This window comes from Myxine glutinosa, chromosome 9 (assembly GCF_964187855.1).
Source record: "Myxine glutinosa chromosome 9, kmMyxGlut1.1, whole genome shotgun sequence".
Lineage (NCBI taxonomy): Eukaryota > Metazoa > Chordata > Myxini > Myxiniformes > Myxinidae > Myxine > Myxine glutinosa.
The window spans coordinates 125264243-125285462 of NC_136269.1; the positions used below are offsets into that span (position 1 = coordinate 125264243).

The window sequence follows — 21220 nt, forward strand, 5'->3', positions numbered from 1 at the left end:
TATATATATTGTTGCGGATCTCCAACGTCGGCCTCCCCCTTATCAAGGGGGGATTGATCCCCTTGTCTTTTATCTAGCCGACGTGATCCAGGGCTATGATGTTCCTTCCGGTCAGCGCTGAATAGGGTGGTAGGCCGAATGATTCCTATTACCTAATTACCGGCGCCTCCCGGGAAGCAAGGAAATAACCCACCCGAACCACTGTTTTAGTGGACACGCCGAGCGATAGCGAGCCGTGATCCGGGCTGTTAACAGGTACTAAACCCGATTCTAAGCGGTTCCGAATCGTGCCACGTTTACCCAATTGAGGAAAAGATGTAAACGGTCGAACCAAGATAGTGGGGCGGCTTAGCCCAAATATTCAAAAGAATTGTGCATTTTGTGAAACAAGCACCAAATTTGGCACAAATGTACATTAATATGTTGCGAACATTTTCAGATATTGGGCCACTTGAAATTCGTAATTTTTTTTTTCAAATTTTTTCAAATTTCGTAATTTCAAATTTTTCGGGTGACACCGTCACAATTTCGGTCTTCGAGGCCGGCCGATAGGCAAAGTCTGACCGGAAGGGACGAGGTTCTCCTGACCACGTGGCCCTCGATCTGGGAAGTGAGAGGCGTTCCATTAGTGGACGCGCCCCTCACGCCCGACTTTTGGGCGGCCCCGGCAGGCCGTTTGTTTTGACGTTCCGTGACAGGCCCCGCACCCCCACCTCCGGGCCGACCGGAAGCTTGTGCTGAGTACATCATACCTGAACAACTCAGTGAGGCAGAACACAGCAGTGCACACCAGGGTGACCCCTTCAGTGCATAAACCAATTAACCTGTCCACTGCAGGGCATATAGAAATGAAGTTATTTTCTGCATATAATAATAATATAAGTTCAGTTCTATATAACAATTTCTGTTATCACCACTACCCACTACAACTACCACTACTACAAGCTTTGTCTGGAATTTTGTGGACTAACAGACAAACAGACATACAGACAAGCTGGGATCAAAACATTACCTCCTTCCACCATTGAGTGTAGAGGTAAACATCATGGAAATTATATCATGCCCTAGATTTAATTCATGCTTACCCGTGTATTTGCTTCACTGGTTCACAAGGTCTTTTGCATACATGTAATTCAGACTCTCGTCTCATTGCTGACCACACAATGTTCGCAACATATTAATGTACATTTGTGCCAAATTGGTGCTTGTATCACAAAATGCACAATTCTTTTGAATATTTGGGCTAAGCCGCCCCACTATATCGGCCGGCCTCGAAGACCGAAATTGTGACGGTGTCACCCCGAAAAATTTGAAATTACGAAATTTGAAAAAATTTGAAAAAAAAATTACGGAATTTCAAGTGGCCCAATATCTGAAAATGTTCGCAACATATTAATGTACATTTGTGCCAAATTTGGTGCTTGTATCACAAAATGCACAACAGGTTTGCTATGCTGCTACACTAAGAGGAAAAGGAATAACACAGGATTTATTACACTTTGTACAATGAAGAAGAAGAACAGAATACACAGGGCAGCCTTAATAACAGTCTTAACTTATCCCTGGACACGGGCCCGCTTCACACATCGGTCACACTCTCAGACTCACTCACACGGGTTTGTAGGTGGTCAGGCGATGGTCCAAGGAATGGCGTCCACAGCTCGCTCCGGTCCCCGACTCGCCCCGCGAAGAAGATGGTAGGACGAAGAGGGTTGAGCAGACGGCGGTGTCCTCGCGTGTCGTTGACGCGGATCGGACAATTATATGGGGGGGATCGGTAAGCTTGGCTGGCGGTTACTTCGCGGCTCACGGCCACGTACGTAATAGAAATACCGGCGCTTTATATGCGCTCCCAGCAAGCCCAAAGCCAAATCCTCAACGAGTCCCTTGCAATCAGTCAGTATAACAGCGCCTCCCCCAACCAGTCCTCAACAATGGCGCTTTCCCACACGAAGTCCTCGAGCCCTTGCACAATCAAAGTCCCCCAGCGTGTCCTTTCACCAATGCCAAACGTGACAGTCCTCTTGGTAAGTCCTCCTCAAGGGCGTTGTGCTCGCGGTTATATAGCGCCGCCCAGCGAACCCTCTGGAATTTGCCAGCCGCACTTTGACCACGCCCCTCACGCCATTCCATCTGAGCCCTGGTTGGTCGTTGGCTCTTACCGGCTCCGCCCTTGACGTCTGCTTAACGTGGCCACACCCCGACCTCGCGCTCCTCCCCTTTTCAGGCCTACCTCATGGCATTTGCTGGTTTGAGCATCCTAATGCGAGGGGCAATAGGGCGCAGACTGGATGGTGCGCAATGGGGAATGGGGCGCAGACTGGATGGTGCCCAACGAGGTCGATTGGAGGGTGGGCTGCAAAATGAACGGGACCTACTCTTATTTATTTCTTTTACACAACGCAGGTATCACTATTGGAAATGTCCTTATCTCACATATACTATGACATAACTAATGTTCTAAGGTGGCCTACGTGTTGCATGTGGACTAACTATGGGGCAAAACCTTTAACCTTTATTAATCATATTCATATATGGTGGCTGGTGTTGGCTTAGCGGTTTGAAGCCTGGTGTTGGCTTAGCGGTTAGGGTGCCGGCTTGGGATCCTAGGATCCTGGGTTCGAATCCCGGTCGATCGCTGAATTAACGCCAGGGGGGTTGACTCAGCCTGTCATCCTTCCGAGGTCGGCAAATGAGTACCAGCTTGCTGGGATGAATGATCACGGTGTGTACCCCGATTTATAATAGGTACACCGTATCCCTGCGCATCGTAAGAGCGTGACCAAGGGTTGGCGTCAGGAAGGGCATCCGGCCATAAAAACATTGCCTCAAACAGGGAACCATGATTGTCATGGGGCCCGCAAGGCTAACCCCTGCTCTAGCGGGGAAAAATGGCCTTAAAACGATCATTCATTCATTCAATCATATATGTACACTTTCTCAGAACCGCAACTATATATATATATATATATATATAATATATATATACATACACACACACAGTATATTCATATTCTTCCATCTGGCCACTCTGCCATAAAGCCCAGATCGGTGGAGTGTTACAGTGATGGTTGTCCTTCTGGAAGTTTCTCCCATCTCCACACAGGATCTCTGGAGCTCAGCCAGAGTGGCCAACGGGTTCTTGGTCACCTCTCTTACCAAGGCCCTTCTCCCCCGATTGCTCAGTTTGGCCGGGTGGCCAGCTCTAGGAAGAGTCCTGGTTGTTCCAAACTTCTTCCATTTAAGAATTATGGAGGCCACTGTGCTCTTGGGAACGTTCAATGCAGCAGAAATTTTTTGTAGGCTCCCCCAAATCTGTGCCTCGACACAATCCTGTCTCTGAGCTCTGCAGGCAGTTCCTTCGACCTCATGGCTTGGTTTTTGCTCTGATATGCATTGTCAGCTGTGAGACCTTATATAGCCAGTCTGTCTTTCCAAATCATGTCCAATCAATTTAATTTACCACAGTTGGACTCAATCAAGGTGTCGAAACAACTCAAAGATGATCAAGAGAAATGGGAGGCACCTGAGCTAAATTTCAAGTGTCATAGCAAAGGGTCTGAATACTTATGTAAATGTGATATTTCAGTTTTTTCTTTTTAATAAATTTGCAAAACTTTCTAAAATCCTGTTTCTCTGTCATTATGGGGTATTGAGTGTAGATTGATGAGGGAAAAAATGAATTTAAACTATTTCAGCATAAGGCTGCAACATAACAAAATGTGAAAAAAGTGAAGGGGTCTGAATACTTTCTGAATGCACTGTGTATATATACATACATACATACATACATACATACATACATACATACATACATACATACATACATATATAGATTATATACATATTACATATATATATATATATATATATATAATATATATATATATATATATATATATATATATATATATATATATATACACACATACACATACACATACTTACACACACAGTATATCACACAATGTATTACTAGAATAAAGTCATAATTTTGTTCAGGGGGATAGGATGGGGGGGTGGTTGAGACTTGCCAGATAAGGAAAGAACAAATATCACCCGCTTGTTGCCGCTTTTCCGAGACACTCTCGCATAAATCACAATCGCTACACAAACACTGATCCATACCTAAACTACCTACCAATCCTTCCAATATCTATATTTACCCTTCCATCCCCAATGGTCCAACACCCAAGAAGTACCCAAAATGTTTAAACCTTCGTCGTTGGTCTCATCAAATTGTGGTCCTTCTACCTATTGTATTCAATATTCAAACCTTTCCATAGAGTTCTTAGCATACTCAAGAAGTAGCTTCGTAAAGTCTTCTGGTTGTGGGTAATTTTTAGTGCAAATCGTAGCCGGGCGACAAAACCGGAGGCTGAGTGTCACATGTGCACAGTAGCGGCGGCAGGCTGCCAGCAAGCCTTAGATAGTCAGGCTATATAGAGAATAGGTGAAGAGGTACAACCCCTCCGTAAAAGGTTGCTGTGTGTCTATGATTGCTTTTCCGTAAAGGAAGTGCCTTTTAAAGTAGGTGGTTTGTTTGTGCACAAACTTATTCAAGGCTGGCAATATTTATTCATTATTTAATCGAGAGTTTGCCTTCATTGGACCAATGGAGAAAAAATCCGGTGGAGTCGAAAAGTTTTCTTCGCAGTTTGCTGGATACAAGGTAACACTTGTTTTTCGGAGAATGAGAAACTAGTCTCACTTGTGGAGGCTGGTGTTAATCTGCGTCGGCGGACAGATAGAACAATGGATGGAATCAACGGAACATGGATTGACGTATGCTAACCACCGTGAGAAGCAAGGAGAAGCTGTCATTTTGGGCGTTAACCCTTTGTCGGAGCAAAATAGCTCGTTTAACCCTCTTTTTGCTCCGACAAACAGGGATAACTCCTGAAACGTCAGATTGTCCTTGCTTCTCAGGACAGTTCACATACCTCGATCAACATCCTGTTGATTCCATCCAAAGTTGTTGCTTTGTTTTATTTTTTTCCTTGAAGTTTTCATGAAGCCAAGTCTATCTTTTTAATTGAGGTTGACTACCGGGAGATTTTAAAGTGTCCTGTTTCTGTTAATTCTATATTGTCCACGTGTGTATATGTGTCGGAATGCTGGTTATTCTGTGTTCGGGGCAAATCTTGAGTTTGGTGATGCATTGTGGCGGCAGGTTAGCATAGAGCGATGATGTATATAACCGAGGCAATGCACACACTCGTGGTGGTGAAAATCGATTTACACTGGTGCATATCGTGGGCATATCGCAGAATACTTGCACTGGTTTATATCCCGAGCCAAATCTTGAAACTTGATGCATTCCTTTTGACCATTCAAGTGTTTAAAATGTTGTTGTTGTTGTTGTTGTTGTTGCTGTTATAAGCTTGTTTGTCATCACAGGGGTAGCCATTGTGCCAATCCCGCTTGTCGATGTTAAGATTATCAGAGTTGTTATGTCAATAGCGCTTTGTGAATTGTGGATGAATTACGCAGCGAGTTCAGCATGTTCTACTTGGCACTGGCGTGACATTCAGCCCGGCATCCCATGCAACATGCACTCCCTTATGAAGTGAAGTTCCAATAACATTGTGACGCAATTTGTCCAGATCTCCCACCTTGATGATTGGTCCACTTTGAGGGAATGTCTAGCATACCCACGCATGGAATGAATGGATACTTGCTCATCTTGAACAACAACACAAAAACGTGTTGTCATCACAGTTCACCCTAAGTGTGTAAACAGGTTGTAAAAACAGAACCAGTGACAAGTTTTGACCCGAATTGGGAGTTACCTTGGTAGGTCTTTCCCTCGTGGTCCCCCTGTACTGTCTTTCCCTCACGGTCCCCCTGTGCTGTCTTTCCCTTGTGGTCCCCCTGTACTGTCTTTCCCTCGTGGTCCCCCTGTACTGTCTTTCCCTCGTGGTCCCCCTGTGCTGTCTTTCCCTCGTGGTCCCCCTGTGCTGTCTTTCCCTCGTGGTCCCCCTGTGCTGTCTTTCCCTCGTGGTCCCCCTGTGCTGTCTTTCCCTCGTGGTCCCCCTGTGCTGTCTTTCCCTCGCGGTCCCCCTGTGCTGTCTTTCCCTCGCGGTCCCCCTGTACTGTCTTTCCCTCGCGGTCCCCCTATGCTGTCTTTCCCTCGCGGTCCCCCTATGCTGTCTTTCCCTCGCGGTCCCCCTGTACTGTCTTTCCCTCACGGTCCCCCTGTACTGTCTTTCCCTCGTGGACCCCCTGTGCTGTCTTTCCCTCGTGGTCCCCCTGTACTGTCTTTCCCTCGTGGTCCCCCTGTACTGTCTTTCCCTCGCGGTCCCCCTGTACTGTCTTTCCCTCGCGGTCCCCCTGTGCTGTCTTTCCCTCATGGTCCCCCTGTGCTGTCTTTCCCTCGCGGTCCCCCTGTGCTGTCTTTCCCTCGCGATCCCCCTGTGCTGTCTTTCCCTCGTGGTCCCCCTGTGCTGTCTTTCCCTCGCGGTTGTCAGCTCTTTCACAAGCCTCGATTCAGTATACAAAAAAAAAAAAAAACCTGACTTGTGACAGAGATGATGACACATGCACACAAACACACATTCACACACACCAAATATGTCGCAACATATCTCACCCCAAGGAACCAAATTAAAGCCATAAACCAACTCGCAGTACCAGTGTTGCTGTACAGCTGTGGACTAGTAAACTGGCCACAAATGGAAATCAATAAACTAGAAATCAAAACAAGGAAACTCCAAACTATCCACAAAATGTTCTACAAAAATCAGTGCATCTTGAGAATTTACCTGCCGAGATGACGAGGAGGTGGACTAATGGAACTCAACCAAGTGCAGAGTGCCAATTGTAGGATTGGCTGAATGCGTGAAAAGTTCAAGACGACCGAACCCAATTTGTTTGCAAATACGAAGACAGCAAGCCAGAAAAGGTATCCCTAACCCACCCTGCAAAAAACTTCCAAAGACAGGTGCAAATAGGAGATGTCACAAGCCAAACCGTAACAGCAATGGATACAGCTCCAATGCCAGCAAATAAGACAACATAAAAATATACAACAAAAAATGGTATGGACAGATTGGGCATAGGCAAAGAAGGATCACTGGAATGGCCCAGAAGAGGTCAGCTTAACTGGGTCGGATAACAAATCATTATGAATGCCCAAGACCAAGGACACTACACGAATGGCTTTAAAAATGGCTGGGTTTAGTCAATTGGACAAGTGCAGGTTCTGCAAGGTAGAAACAGAAGGTATAAATAAGATTCTGGAAACTTAAGAGTGCTGGAATTGTACCAATGGGAATAATAAAGAAGAACCTTACAAAGATCCTACAAACCTTACCACAAACGAATGGCAGTTGGAGGCCGTACGGGGGACTCGGTGACAATCCTGAAAAGAGCCCTTGGTGACGATCCTGAAAAAGCCTGCATATGGAGATAACAACCAACGAGAAAAGCAACTTGAAAGATAGGATTGATTTGGCATGAGTTGACTGTTTTTGACTCGCTGGCTGTCCAGTCACAGACCACGTCGCGGCCTAACCACCTAAAACTGTGACCTCCCCATACCTGGGCTGCGCGTGCAACCCGATCTGTGAGCCCCGAGATGTGCGATGAAAGCAGATGCCATGTGGCTTCTGCTTAAGGGAATGATTGGCCATATGAGGAGTGGCCTGGTCTTTTTATCAGCGGAATTCTCAAGCCGTGTCTCTTTGAATTTGCTGTTAGGTTCTAGCCTGAATTGGCCATCGTGCTTTCACACCTTGATGTCAAAGGAGGTTTTCATGTGTATTTATTTATTTTGATACAAGAGATGGAATGTTGTGGGCTCCCACAAATACACTCAGTACAGTATATTGAAAGCTTAGACAGGAAAATTGACGTCTTATTGTTAAGTTTAAACAGCCCTGAAGTAAACCATCTTGTCAGCAATTTAATCACTGATGTATAAACATCATTATTATTTATCAAAAACATTGGATTTATTCTGCTTTAGGACTTCCAGGTTATGTTTCAGGTTAGGACTTCCAGGAGGTTATGTTTTCACTCCTGTCTGTCTGTTTGTCTGCAATATTGTTACTTGGCAAAAATTATTTATTGTTATTATTTTCTGTGCATGGTTGAGGCTAGTGTAAGCTAACACATATAACATACTAGCAGAAGTACCCGGCATTGCCGGGCGGGGGCGGGGGAGGGGTGGAGGGGGAGGGGGGAAGGGGTAGGGGGACAGGGAGGGGGAGGGGGGAAGGGTAGGGGGAGGGGGGAAATGGAGGGGGAGGGGAGGGGGGAGGGGGAGGGGAGAAGGGGAGGGGGAGGGGAGGGAAGGGAGAGGGGGGGATGGGGAAGGGGAGGGGAGGAAGGGGAGGGCCAGTCAACAATGACGTTGCAGTTCTCATGGGAGGAGAGTAGCACAACAATCACGACATCGTCCTGCATCTTCGCAACAACAGCACAAAGCAGATTTTGGAGACTCACCGATCCTATGACGCCCTCCAGTACCGGCGTTGCCGGGCGGGGGAAGGGAGACCCGTACATTCCCAACCTGTACATTCGCCCTCTCGACTCAAGCTCACTCGGACAAAAGCCTCGCACAAATTACACCGTGAAGGCCCAATGGCCATGTCTATGCCACAAATCAAGTAAGTGAGCGAGTCTGGCGCACTGAATTGAAAATATATAGAATGCTCATACTCCGCGAAAAGGGTAGCCGCCGTGTCGCCATCTTGGTTAACACGACTCGACCAACTCGCTTTGCGGATCTCATTTGTTTTGAACGTGTCCCAGATTTTAAAAGCGAGACAACTGTTAAAATGCCATTTTAGGCGGCAATAAACTGCTCCAATCGGTTAAGGAAGGGTTGTGGAAAGATGTTTCACAGCCGTTTCAAAGACGTTTAATTCATATCGCACAAAAATCGACACAAAACACGATCGCACAAAAGGTGAAAAAACACAATCGCTTTTCGCTCTGAATTACGTGCAAACGTGTGATGGAAATCACCATCGCCCAGCATCGAGTGCCAACCAAGATGGCGCCCGGTAGCTGCATCTCCACCTATGTGGTGTGAATGGCAATGGCCATTCTATATATTTTCCATTCAGTGGTCTGGCAGCGAGGATGGAACATCACGTGATCGCTCCGAGCGAATCAGCGACCTGCTCTGGCACATGCTGAGATTCAGTGTATAATGTTCCTCGCTGAAATGCGCTGAGGTAAATATGAATAAAAAATATGGATCTCGTCAAATATTTGTAGGTCGGCCATGTCCTTCCCAGGCTCAATGGCCATGTCTATGCCAAATATCAAGCACGTGAGCCTCTCCGTTTAGGAGTCTATTGGTAACGTACACACACACACACACTGTGTTTTATTTATATAGATAATAAAGGGAGCGGGAGACAAGAGGGGGAGAGAGGGAAGCACAACAACAGTAGAGAACAGAGACATCAGGAGATCTGTGGAAGGGAGAGGGCTGGGGCGGGGTACACGGGATAAGCAAGATGGACACTACAGGCGATTTCAGGAAAGAAAACAGGGAATTTGTAGGAGGTAGATGTTGGGTGTATTAACAGTGGTATAAAAGATCAAGGTTTTGGATGGGGGAAGATAAGAGATGGTGATGAACAGCAGTTTTAAAGACGTGGAGGGAGGAGTGGGGTTCAAGAGAGTGTGGGAGTTTGTTCCAGAGGTGGGAGAAAAGAGGAATGGAAGAGCGAATGTGAGCAGATAGTCTTGATTTTTGTAGTTTCACCAGAAGAGGGTTACTGGCAGTAGTATGTTGATCACTCCAGTTTGTTATTTGCAAAACCGAAGGTTTTTCAAGTATATTGGTCGGTCGACTTTGTTATTCTGTCTGTTTATTTGTCACTCGCCTACAGGTCACAATTCTAAACCAATTATCATGAAACTTTACCAAGTTGTTGAGGTTGTCACAATTGAGAAGGCTATTGATTTTGAGGTCAAAGGTCATCTTGGGTCAAATTTCTAAAATCGTCATTTTTCATCTGATTAACTTGAAAGTTGAACAGCATTTGCATATTGAGCCAATGAATTGGGGAACAAACTATTTTTGAGGTCAAAAGGTCAAAAGTTGTGATCTTTATGATCTTTTTGGATTCGGATTCTACTTTTTGTATCAACTTTTGTTACTGCCGTGAACATCATCGTCTTGTGTTCTTGCTCTTCTAGGAGCCTTGATGATGTATATATATAAAAATAAAATCCAGTATTCTTTTATTATGCATCTCCTTATTAATATTAATTGTTTAATAATAAAGTTGCGCCACAAGTGCATAAGATCGCCATCCATGTAGTGAGTGTTATTGATACCGGTCCCAGCGGAGTGTTTCTATTGATGTCCGCACACTATGACATCATCTTCTTTCACTGGCAACGTATTTAACTCCTAATAACGTCTGTTTGCTATATTGAACCCCAACCCCTGCCCTGTACCTTCACCCAATTCTCTGCTGTTGGAGAGGTAATCATCGATTTACTTGGTTGAAAAAACCGTTGGCATGGTTACTTATTCCTTTTGAACGCACGTGAAGATCAGTGGGGAAGAGAGAAGGGAGACGGGGAAGGAGAGGGAAGTGGGGGAGAGACAGGAGGGAGTGGGGGAGAGACAGCAGGGAGGAGAGGATTTAAGGGAGCGAGTGGGGCAGAGACGTGGGGGGAGAGAGAGAAAGAGAAAGGGATGGGATCCCATGCTAGCTTTTCCCATCACTTGGGATGGGTACTCTTCCCAGTAACATGATATTTCAAAAAGTTGTCGACTACTTATGACAAAACTTGGTGGATGAGTTGGGTAAGTGAAAAGAACAATCGGATTCAATTTTGGTCCAGATCCTAATCCAGATCTGACCTACCAGTGGGATGCAAAACGTAAACTGTTCAGCCTGGCGGAGGTATGCTCTCGACCAAGTGCCGTTCTAGTTCCTTATTTTTGCCAACAGTGCTTGACTCTAACAGCTACCCAGAGCTCTTATCAAGTCCCCAAATGTTTTGAAATTCCCACTACACCTTCACCAGCTGCTTCATGAACATGAACATGAACATGCAACTTTGGTTTTGACGTTCTTTGTTGAAAATTTTCACTATGCCATTTTCATCTGCACACGTCTGTCCATGCATTTGTACATCTGTCACCTGCAGCTTACAGCTTGCCTTTCCGGTTACTCAGGGCTGTCTGGAAATATTTGTCTATTACTGACTGCTGTTGTAACATGGATGGATTGAAGGTGAAAATTCCACCATAGTTTTGCATATATTGTTTGAATGGAATATCCCTTGTAAAGTATTCATATAATCTGTGTGGATGATATATGAAACGTACAATTGAAAGTTGAAAGGTTCCAGAATGGAACATGGGGCTGCTGCTGCTGATATCGCCATCACCGCCGCCATCTCGACCACTTACATTATTTACTTTACTTATTTACTAGATTACTTACAGCATTTGTTGTGTCTGCTCTTTGGCTGCCATCTGACATATGCATGCAAAATGACAGATTTTTGCTGTGAAAATTACAACTTCCTGCTTGTGTGTCTACTGCGTAATGATAGCTCACTGCCATCAAAAACAGGCCGATGCACATACATAACAGGGCTATAACCGTCATACCAGAGTTGGTCTCATAAAAATCTAAACACTATTCCTTATTTTAAATTTATCTTTCGAACCTTGAAACCAAAATGATTCCAGGTTAGTATCTCACTTTTTAACCTCAGGTGAACTTAATATAGTTAACAAGATGAGGACGAGTAAACCACTACCCTGCCTGATTAGGTTGTCAACTGTTGTTGCTGAGCACTGTGCACAGGGTTTTCCCAGCATTCAAAATGATGTGTAATTGCATGGAACTTGCCACAACTTTAATAAATCATCAACATTTTTTGTTTTGTTTCAGTATCGATGATTACCGTAGTTGTCAGCGATCCAAACACCGGTGGCAATTATGCATACATCTGATTGGATTGATCTGCTTTTGTTGCACGTTAATTCAAACCACAGTGTACATCACATTCAAACTACAAGCTGATTGGATGTGAAGTTCTGGATCACTTAAAAATAAAAATCCTTGGGAAAGATGGTGAGGTCTTCCACTTTGTGGGTAAACACCATGTGATGCACAATTCGTATTAGTATTTTCATACGAGGGTGTGTTGAAAAGTAATGCTTCATATTATTTTTCTCCAAAACAGCTAAATCTATTTAATGAAACAAAGACTCATACTAACATCGATCTTTATTCTGCCTTGGTGCATATTTATTTATCAACATAATCACCGCTGTGGATAGCGATAGTACTATGCGTTCTGCTGACTCAATCAGTGCTTCACAACGGCCTTGAAATCATCGTCAGAAGAAAAATGTTCTCCGCTAGGGTTTTCCTTTAGTTTACGGAAGAGATGAAAATCTTAGAGCCAAGTCTGTGCTGGTGCTCCTTTGTGCTGCACACCATCTGACCCTGTCTTACTTCCAGAATTGTAGTGTAGTACATGGTGTTGTGTCATTGTAGTGCAAAATTTGCTACACTAGTGGAACCAATGTTTTTTGGAATCTTTATACCCTAGGCAACAAGACCTGAGTTGGTTCCATTTTTTTCAATGGCGTCTTTGGCGGCCATTTTGAAAGTCAATATGGCCGCCATTTTTTGCAATTTTGTATGTATCTTTTCACATAAAACACTTTGATTAACCATTTTTTCTGGCATTTTTGTCATTCCTTGTACAGAAAATCCACCAGAACACTTATATCCAGTTAACAGACGTTTTTTGAGAAATATCTTTGGCTAACAACTTGTTTTGAGCATAATCTTGTCGGTTGTAGCTGAAGAAGTATATGCACAAATTTTCTAGAGACGCCAAGTACAGGAAGAAATCTGGCTGTTTCAGTGAACGTGTGAAGTTAATCAGCGCCAACACTTGCCTCATGTACATTCGTGCCCATTGATCTGCTTTTCCAAGTTTAGATGTTCAATCTCCATTAGAAGTTGGTGATGGGCTTCCTGAATGCCTACCTCTTTCTTGTTTGCTTCTATCAAGTTATCCATACAGGCAGATAGAGCTTCTACAACTGCAGGCTTCTCTTTCAGAAATTCTGAAAGCCAGAGATCAAAGAATACCTCTAATGTGAGCTCATGAGATTGAACAGCACGATTGTGGTGATTCCCATTGAGCATCTGATTTACTGTCACAGTGCTGTACAGATCCTTGCTCCAAGCTTCATCAAGCCCGCTGTGCTCAACAGTCCTCCCAAGGCACCTTTGTGCACACAAGACAGTGTGGAAACCACCAGGGCATACCATCCATTTCCCAGCATATTGGTCATGAAGATATTATAACTTTCGGGCCCTCTTGTAAAGATCCATGTCAAATGTAACTAAAATCGTTCCAGTGTTTTCTGGACACACAACACTATTGAGGTACGAAAGCTTCTCAAGAACTGTCACCAGTGTTGTCCACTCATGAGCTGGTGCCTTAATGATAGGCATTGTGTGATCTTGATCAAGGTTGGGTGTCTTGTTCTCTTCTGGAGTGCACACACGAGAATTGTATGCTGACCAAACTGGTATACCGGCTGATGTCTCTTCATGGTGCCTCTGTGAATACCGTGAAAGTAGCCATGCAAAGTCTTGCTGTGTTGCATTAACAACTTTATCTTGATACTGACCAAGTTTAAAGTTTTCATAGTGTGGACTTCTACTTGGCTTGGGGTTACCAGTAATTGTACAGTCAGACATTTCAGTCACTGTTGGCAGGATGTTCTCAAGTTTTGTTGAGGTGTTGTCATTCAGCTTCAGTGGTTCAGCTACAGTCTCGTATTCTGATACATTTGGGGGAACTCGTTGATAGACAGCAAGAGCAGTCCCATGGAATGTGTTCCGTCCATCAGCTGTGTCTACCTTGGCATCTAGGTCATCAGCTGAGCATCTGATTGGCAGATTTTTCAACAGTCCTGGAGGCACGTAAACGCCATTGAATTCATTCATATCCTCTTGGACTGTGGTGGCAATCTTTGAAGTGATCTCCTTTACACGTTGATATGAAACACCAACGCCACTCTGGTACAACATGTCTATGTCTCTGCGACTGTGGTGTGCATGATGGCTATGGAGTGAAAGTCCAACCCCTAATGGCGTTTCAGTTGTGAACCTGAAGGTTGAAGTTGAGGACTTTGGCTGATATTGCACCTGCCGATCAGATTTGAACTCCTGGATGATGTGCTGTCCAATAAGTGCACATGTTCCATTTATCTTTTCATTGCGTGATTGTGTTTTGGTGGTGGCTGCTCCCTGGATGATCCATCTTATCATACAGAACAGTTGTTCTGGTATTCCAACTTCAATACTGTCCTTTAGCGACCCCTCAAATTTCCAAGGAAGTTGCCTCGCCTGTGTTATTGCATTTCTTATAATCTTTCCACTTTGAAAGAGAATTTTGAACTTTGCTTGCATATCCTTTTGTTCAGCAGAAGCTGCCCGAATAGCTGCAGCACCAGCATCACTGGAATAAACTTTTGATAGTTTTCCAGATATGCCTGTGATTTCGACATTATCCAGGTTGTTCTTCAGTTTCTGGTTTAAGTATAGCCTCTTGTTGGGATCAAAACCAGCCTGAACATTGTGGTTCTGGAAGATATATTTATACAGAAGGTGCACATCAGGCATGGGGATGAACTCTCCTTCATCAATCCTTTGCTGTATGATGCTTGTAAACTCTACTTCAGCTGCTATGGATTTCAGGTTCTCTTCCTGTTTGGCTTCAAAGGACAACTCACCACCCGCCCTTACGATGTGGACGTTGAACATATTTTTCCCAGTTACGAGTGTAACAAAGGTGATGGTACACAATATCTCTAGCAAGTAAATCACCAGAAGTTAGCACATCACCTAGGTTTACCTGCCAAGTCTTGTTTCCACTCTTATTGACAATATCTGTGAAATGCGAGCCTCTACTATAACTAGTACAAGGATGGAGAACCTCATTAGTATCTTTCTGGCAAAAGAAACATTTATCTCTGAAGAATGAGTCACTTTTGCTTTGAGATCATGCAACTGTTGACACAGTTGTTGCTGAAGTTGACGGTGCTGCTCGGTTTTGAGGATTCGACGGTCATCCCTTGCGATTCGTCAGATTTGAAATATTCTTTGATTCACAAGATTTACTAAAGTTCACTTCATCACGTTTGATATGAGCACGATTTGTCACTGCCTTGTAACATTGCTTGTGCCATGTAGCCTTTTTTCTTTAAGTACTACTGAAGAAACATCACATAGTCTCTTACTAGCTGACGCAAAGCTTAAGTTGCCAAGTTGCACTCTTTTGTGCAAGCTGCTAAGAAATGTTTCATATGAAGCACATTTGAAATTGGCATGAGCAACGTTAACCAAAGGTTCAGGAGTTCTCTCTTGGCAGAATACACAAAGTTCCTAACTTGTGCATTGCTTCTTAGAAGGCGGCTCTTCAAACGATGACATTATGCAGCAGTGAAGCTGAAATCCAACTTGTCTATGAATACCTGTAAGATAAAAAGAATAAAGCAAATGTTCATATTTCTTTCATTATTGTAATTATAGTTATCTATGTGTAGTTTAAGACTGTAGAAATTAGAATACATACAAAATTGCAAAAAACGGCGGCCATTTTGAAATTCAAAATGGCCGCCGAAGACGCCATTGAAAAAAATGGAACCAACTCAGGTCTTGTTGCCAAGGGTATATAGATGCAAAAAAACATTGGTTCCACTAGTGTAGCAAATTTTGCACTTACATATAATAATTCTACATAACACCATGTACTACCACACATGTACATCTCTACCACCTCTGACATCAACTCATCCTGGGAATTCTTCCAAAGTAAATTGCTCTCTCTCATGCACAGATTTATCCCATCTCGTCTTCAGTTGTCATACCTTTCCTCCCGTCCATGGTACACGGAATCTTGTGGTGAGGCTGTTGCCCAGAAACAACTTGCCTTCGTCTCCTGGAAAGCAAATCCAACGGAAGGAAATCTCATTTCCTTTCACAAAGCCCGAAACAAGTGTGTGTCCACCCTCAGGAGAGCTAGGAAACAATATCTCTCCGTTCTCAAGACCGAACTCTCTTATCTGTCTCCCTCTTCCAAATCCTGGTGGCGTCTGGTCAAATCTGTTTCTGGTGTTTGTTCCCCCTCCATCCCCTCCCTTACCTCAAACGGCTACACAGCTGACTCCGCACATGAAAAAGCTGAATGCCTCAACTCTGTGTTTGCCTCTAAATCTTGTGTCCCAAACCCATCCCTCTCTGTACCCACCATACCCAGTCGTACCCAGCTGCTCCTGGACTCCGTGTCCTTTCCTCCTGACAAGGTGGAAAAGTTTCTGTCAACCCTCGACTCTGATTCTACAACTGGACCTGACGGCATCAGCCCACGGGTCCTAAAATCCTGTTCTTCCGCTCTTTCACTCCCTCTCTCTGTTCTCTTCACCCTCTTTTTTGCTCAAGGTCAACTGCCATCTGCTTGTAAATCAGCCAACATCACCGCTTTGCACAAAAAGGTGCAAAAACAGATCCTAGCAACTACAGACCAATCAGCCTTCTCCCAATTATCAGCAAAGTCATGGAATCCATCATTGCTTCGGATATGAAATCTTTCCTCTTCTCCAATGGCTTGATCTCTGATCATCAATTTGGTTTCAGACCAGGTCACTCTACTCTGGACATGCTGCTTCTGCTGTCTCAACAATGGATGGAGGTCCTCAATGCCAAACAGGAAATTAGAGCCGTCTCCCTCGACATATCACGTGCCTTCGATACGGTCGGGCACCCCGCTCTGCTCACCAAACTCTCCTCATTTGGTATCCATGGAAATCTCCACGCATGGCTGGCGGAATTCCTCTCTAGTCGTAGTCAACGTGTGGCCCTGAATGGGTTTCTCTCATCTCCTCTTCCTGTTCAGGCTGGAGTTCCCCAAGGCAGTGTTCTGGGCCCTGTGCTTTTTCTGGTCTTCATCAATGATCTCTCTGACTCTCTTGAAAATCCTCTCTATCTCTTTGCTGATGACTCCACTCTCTGCCGCTCCATTCCTCATCCCTCAGATCGGCAGTCTGCAGCCTCCTCACTCTCTGCAGACCTGGACAAAATCACAGACTGGGCAAACAAGTGGAACATGTCTTTCAATCCTGACAAATCTCACACTCTTAGATGTCTCTCCGAAAAGACCGACTGGACAACCCTCCCATCTACTTTCTGAATAATCCTCTCCAAGAAGTTCTGTCACTCAAGCTTTTGGGTCTCACTATCTGCCATGATCTTTCCTGGGAAAACCACATTTCCAAGCTGGCCTCCAAAGCCAGTTGCCGACTGGGCATCCTCCGTCGTGCGAAGTCCTTCCTTGGCACACCTGAGCTCCTCACCACATACAAGGCTTTCATCCGCAGCTCAATGGAGTACTGCTCTCCCCTCTGGGCTGGTGCTCCTGCCTCACACTTAGCTCGTCTTCACGCTGTTGAAACCAAAGCTTTCAGAATCATTGGAATCTCCCGCGATGACGCTATCTCCGAGGGCCTTTCACTTAATCACCGCAGGCAGGTTGGTGGTCTTTCCGTCTTCGACCGACTCCTCTCCGGCCTTGCTCCCCAAGCTCTCTCTGGGCTCTGTCCCCCAAATATTCCTGCAGGTCGCACAAGATCTGCCTGCAACCCTCTTATGGTTAAACTGCCAAAATCAAGACTCTCTGCTCACCTTCACTCCTTCATTCCTCTTTTCTCCCGCCTCTGGAACAAACTCCCTCACTCTCTTCAATCCCACTCCTCCCTCCAGGTCTTTAAAACAGCTGTTCACCACCATCTCTTATCTTCCCCAATCCAAAACCTTGATCTTTTCTACCCCCCGCTAATTTCACCCCAGGTCCACTTTTTTGAGGTGACTTTTGACTTCTTTCCTGGAAGTCCTTGGTGTCCTTGCGTTTTATACCTATCCTGCCTCCCCCCAGGCCCTCTCCCTCCAAAAACATCTCCCGATGTCCCTGCTCTCAGGTGTTGTGTTTGTGTGCTTCCTCCCCTTCTCTCCCCATCTTGTCGACCGCTCCCCTTTTTATATACTTTGTTTGCTTGTTTGTTTGATTTGTTTGTTTGATAAATGTTAGCTCTTTCACGAGCCTCGACTCTGTATACTAGTGGTGCACGCAGCCCTGATGTCCAGTCGGTCATCCCAACTCTCATCTCCAGAGCTTGACGCTTCACAGCACTGACAATGTCGTGCTTTTCTCTGCTATTTTGACTAACGTAGCACCGAGATATCTCGTGTCAGAATCATGAAACTTCCCACCCAGTGGCGGGAAGAACTAATGTGTGGACTGTACTTTGTTTCATTCGAATATCTTTACCGGCTGTTCACCACCCTAGGTGAGGTGAATATCTTTACCTGCTTTGGAGAAAAATAATAGGAGGCATTATTTTTCAACGCACTCTCGTATAACTGAATGAAGTTTGCCATCCTTCGCCCATTCTCTACTCTCGATTCGTCCTCGCCTTTTTGCCATTGTAAAGTACACATTTGCGTTCTTTGTGACCACTTTGTACACCTTTAATCTAAAAGAGTAACTGGTGTTCAAGAGTGAGGCTCGTGTCCCTTCGGGTGGTTCTTAAAAATGGAAGTTAGAAAAGTTATGTTCCTAACACTTAAAAAAAAAATTGTGCCGGTATGTATAAAAAAAACCCTGTGGTGAAATTTTAAGCCATTTGGACTCAATTTAGGGGTTGACCACGGAGCTTGTGATTTCACATATTTGGCTCGCATAAATGTTTGGAGTTGATTATTTATTCTCCACTGCTATACTTGTGATTTTGACCATTACAGTTGACCTATGACCTTCCTATGTACTGCACATTTTGAAGTTGCTTTTACGTTAATTGAATACAGTACAGCTGTACTCTGGTGTGTGCAGTTGCTCTCATTGAACAGTACAATCATCTCCTGACAAGGGATGAAGAGCAAACATAGTATCTGCTTCAAGTTGTGACAGAACATCGCAATAGGTTTCCCGATTGCAGGAAATCGACGCTTATCGGGCACAAACATTGAGTGGCTGGCAACTACGAGTCACTGTGCAACCCCTAAAACTTGATGTATTCAAAAAATATTTCACAGGCAGAGGTTTTACCTCAATACCCAAAAAATTAAAGGTTAGAAGTAAAACAATTCAATTTTTTTTTTTTTTTGCCTTACATAGCTAAGAACCACCCTAGTGTCCCTGTTTCTTGAGCCATTGGCTGAACACACCGTATATTCTTGTCCCTGTGACCTCTGTGCTTGGCAAGGAATGTAGAATTTGTTTTCTTTTGGAAAACTGCTTTGTTTTCATGTGAAATACTCTAACGAAATTGGATACCTAGTCCATTATTTTCATATAGCTGTTTTATGCCCTTGAAAGTTTACTGTTCTTTGCAGGATTCGTACAGTAGCAATGTTTGCAAAAAAAAAATTCTTTTATTTATTTCTACCAATGTCTTGCTGTGAAGTAATCATGCATGTACAATTCATACAAGACAAAGACATTAGAATGTACTTATGTCAGACATATTCCAGTTTGAAACTGTCGAACTGCAGTTGGACATATTGCAAAAATGGAGGTGGATTATTGGGGCTTTAAGTGTCCTTTCTAGCTTTATGACAAGTACATATATTAGTCATGATATATAATGTGAGCACATTGTACCACCTTCTTTTATAAACATCCTTTGGAAAGCCAGAAAACATCAGCTTCCTAATACCTAGGTTGAATTCAACCAGTCTTTTCATTCAAAGTCATGGTGGCACCTTGTGAAGTCCATCTTTGGTGTATGCTCACCTGCTTCCATATGGAGGGCGACAGATGTGATGAATGTACATAGCTCTGTAAAGGCTATGCAATACCCTAGGTCACTAATACTGTCAATCAGCTTCCTGCTTTTGAAGTTGTGATGGAGGAACACTGCCAGGCCTAAGTGCTTGGGTGATGTGATTGAGGTTGATCAGGTTGTGATATTACATGCAATGCTCAGGTAGCGTGTGCCTGTCAGTGTTTTCTCCATCTTTTTGCCATCCATCATCCAACCAATAGCTTTATACACCAAAGGGTCTACAAATTTTTTCTGTGCATCTATATTTGTTTCCCCAGGAGAGAAATACTCACCATGTCGCTTCTGTGTAAGCCATTCGGTTACGCAATATGCCAACTGCAGATGCACAATTGTTTCTTCAATGCCGTCCACATTGGTTTAATCTTCATTGCTTTCACACTCAATTAATTCCTCCTCATCAGAAGTAAATTTTCTTGCCATTTGATTTACCTTAAGAAGTGCTTCACCCACAGATGTCTCATTTGAGCAGACTAGATCAGAGCCTCACGGTCTTCTGGGTCCTCACAATCTTTTGGGTCCTCATGGTCTTTTAGATCTTTGTGGACTTTTCGATCTTTTCATCTGAGTCATTTGGGTCCTTGGGGACTTTTGGGCCACCCTGGGTCATTTTGATCTTTTGGGGCTTCTGGGTCTTTTGGGTCCTTATGGTATTTTGGGTCCTCTGTGTCTTTTGGGTCTTTAGGGTCCCTGGGGACTTTTGGGTCTTTGGAGTCTTTTGGGTCCACTGGGTCTTTTCGGACTTAAGGGTCTTAAGGATATTGGGGGTCTTAAAGGGTCTGCAAAAGTCGAAGGGGTCTCAGCAGTTTAAAGGGCTAAACCAGTGGTTCTTAACCTTTTTAAAGGCGCCGAACCCAAACGAAACCCACCGAACACTCACGGAACCCCTCAAATTTGACCAAAAAATTAAGAAGAATTACATCTTAATGCGTTTCCTGTTCTTCTTTTCGGGCGGCGATCTGGGAAATGCATGGTTTTGTTTTGGCAAGGGCCACCCTCAAATAATTTTCGCATGCAAGCCTGCTCCTTTTCTTTGTTTTAATGTCCACCAGTTTCGAAAACGCATCCTCGCAGAGATACGTTGTAACGAAAAGCGTGAGGATCTCAAGGGCAATTTTAGCGATGTAAGGATACCCTTCCATTTGGCGGCACCAAAACGTTGAGAGCGTCGTTGTGCCGAAGAGTTGTTGTTGAGTCTGGCTCTGCTAAAGTTTGATGAGGTCGTCGAGGTATTGGTTGTTGACATCTGCTGTTGCAACGTCGAAAGTAAACGGCTGCCCATGCTGGGTATTGCTCTTGGTTGGGGAAGTAGCCGTCGAATGACTTTCCCAGCTCATCCAAGTGCATGGCAATCGCTTGCTT

At 44.3% G+C, this 21220-nt stretch overlaps 1 protein-coding gene across 12 annotated transcripts in view; it reads left to right on the plus strand.

The window, feature by feature from the left end:
* Positions 1 to 21220, plus strand: part of LOC137434968 (F-box only protein 46-like) — a 115336-nt gene that overhangs the window by 36985 nt on the left and 57131 nt on the right. The window contains exon 1 of one of the 12 annotated variants that reach the window (XR_013624607.1): positions 4384 to 4672. The exons of 8 other annotated variants lie outside the window; for them this stretch is intronic. Coding sequence is in view for 1 of the 4 variants with exons in the window: in XM_078784885.1 (XP_078641011.1) it covers positions 4616 to 4672 (57 nt within the window). In the remaining 3 variants the exon portion in view is untranslated. Of the gene's footprint in view, positions 1 to 4383; positions 4673 to 21220 lie in introns of those variants that run through there. 3 more of the 12 variants (XR_013624606.1, XM_078784885.1, XM_068128240.2) reach the window with 3 other exon arrangements.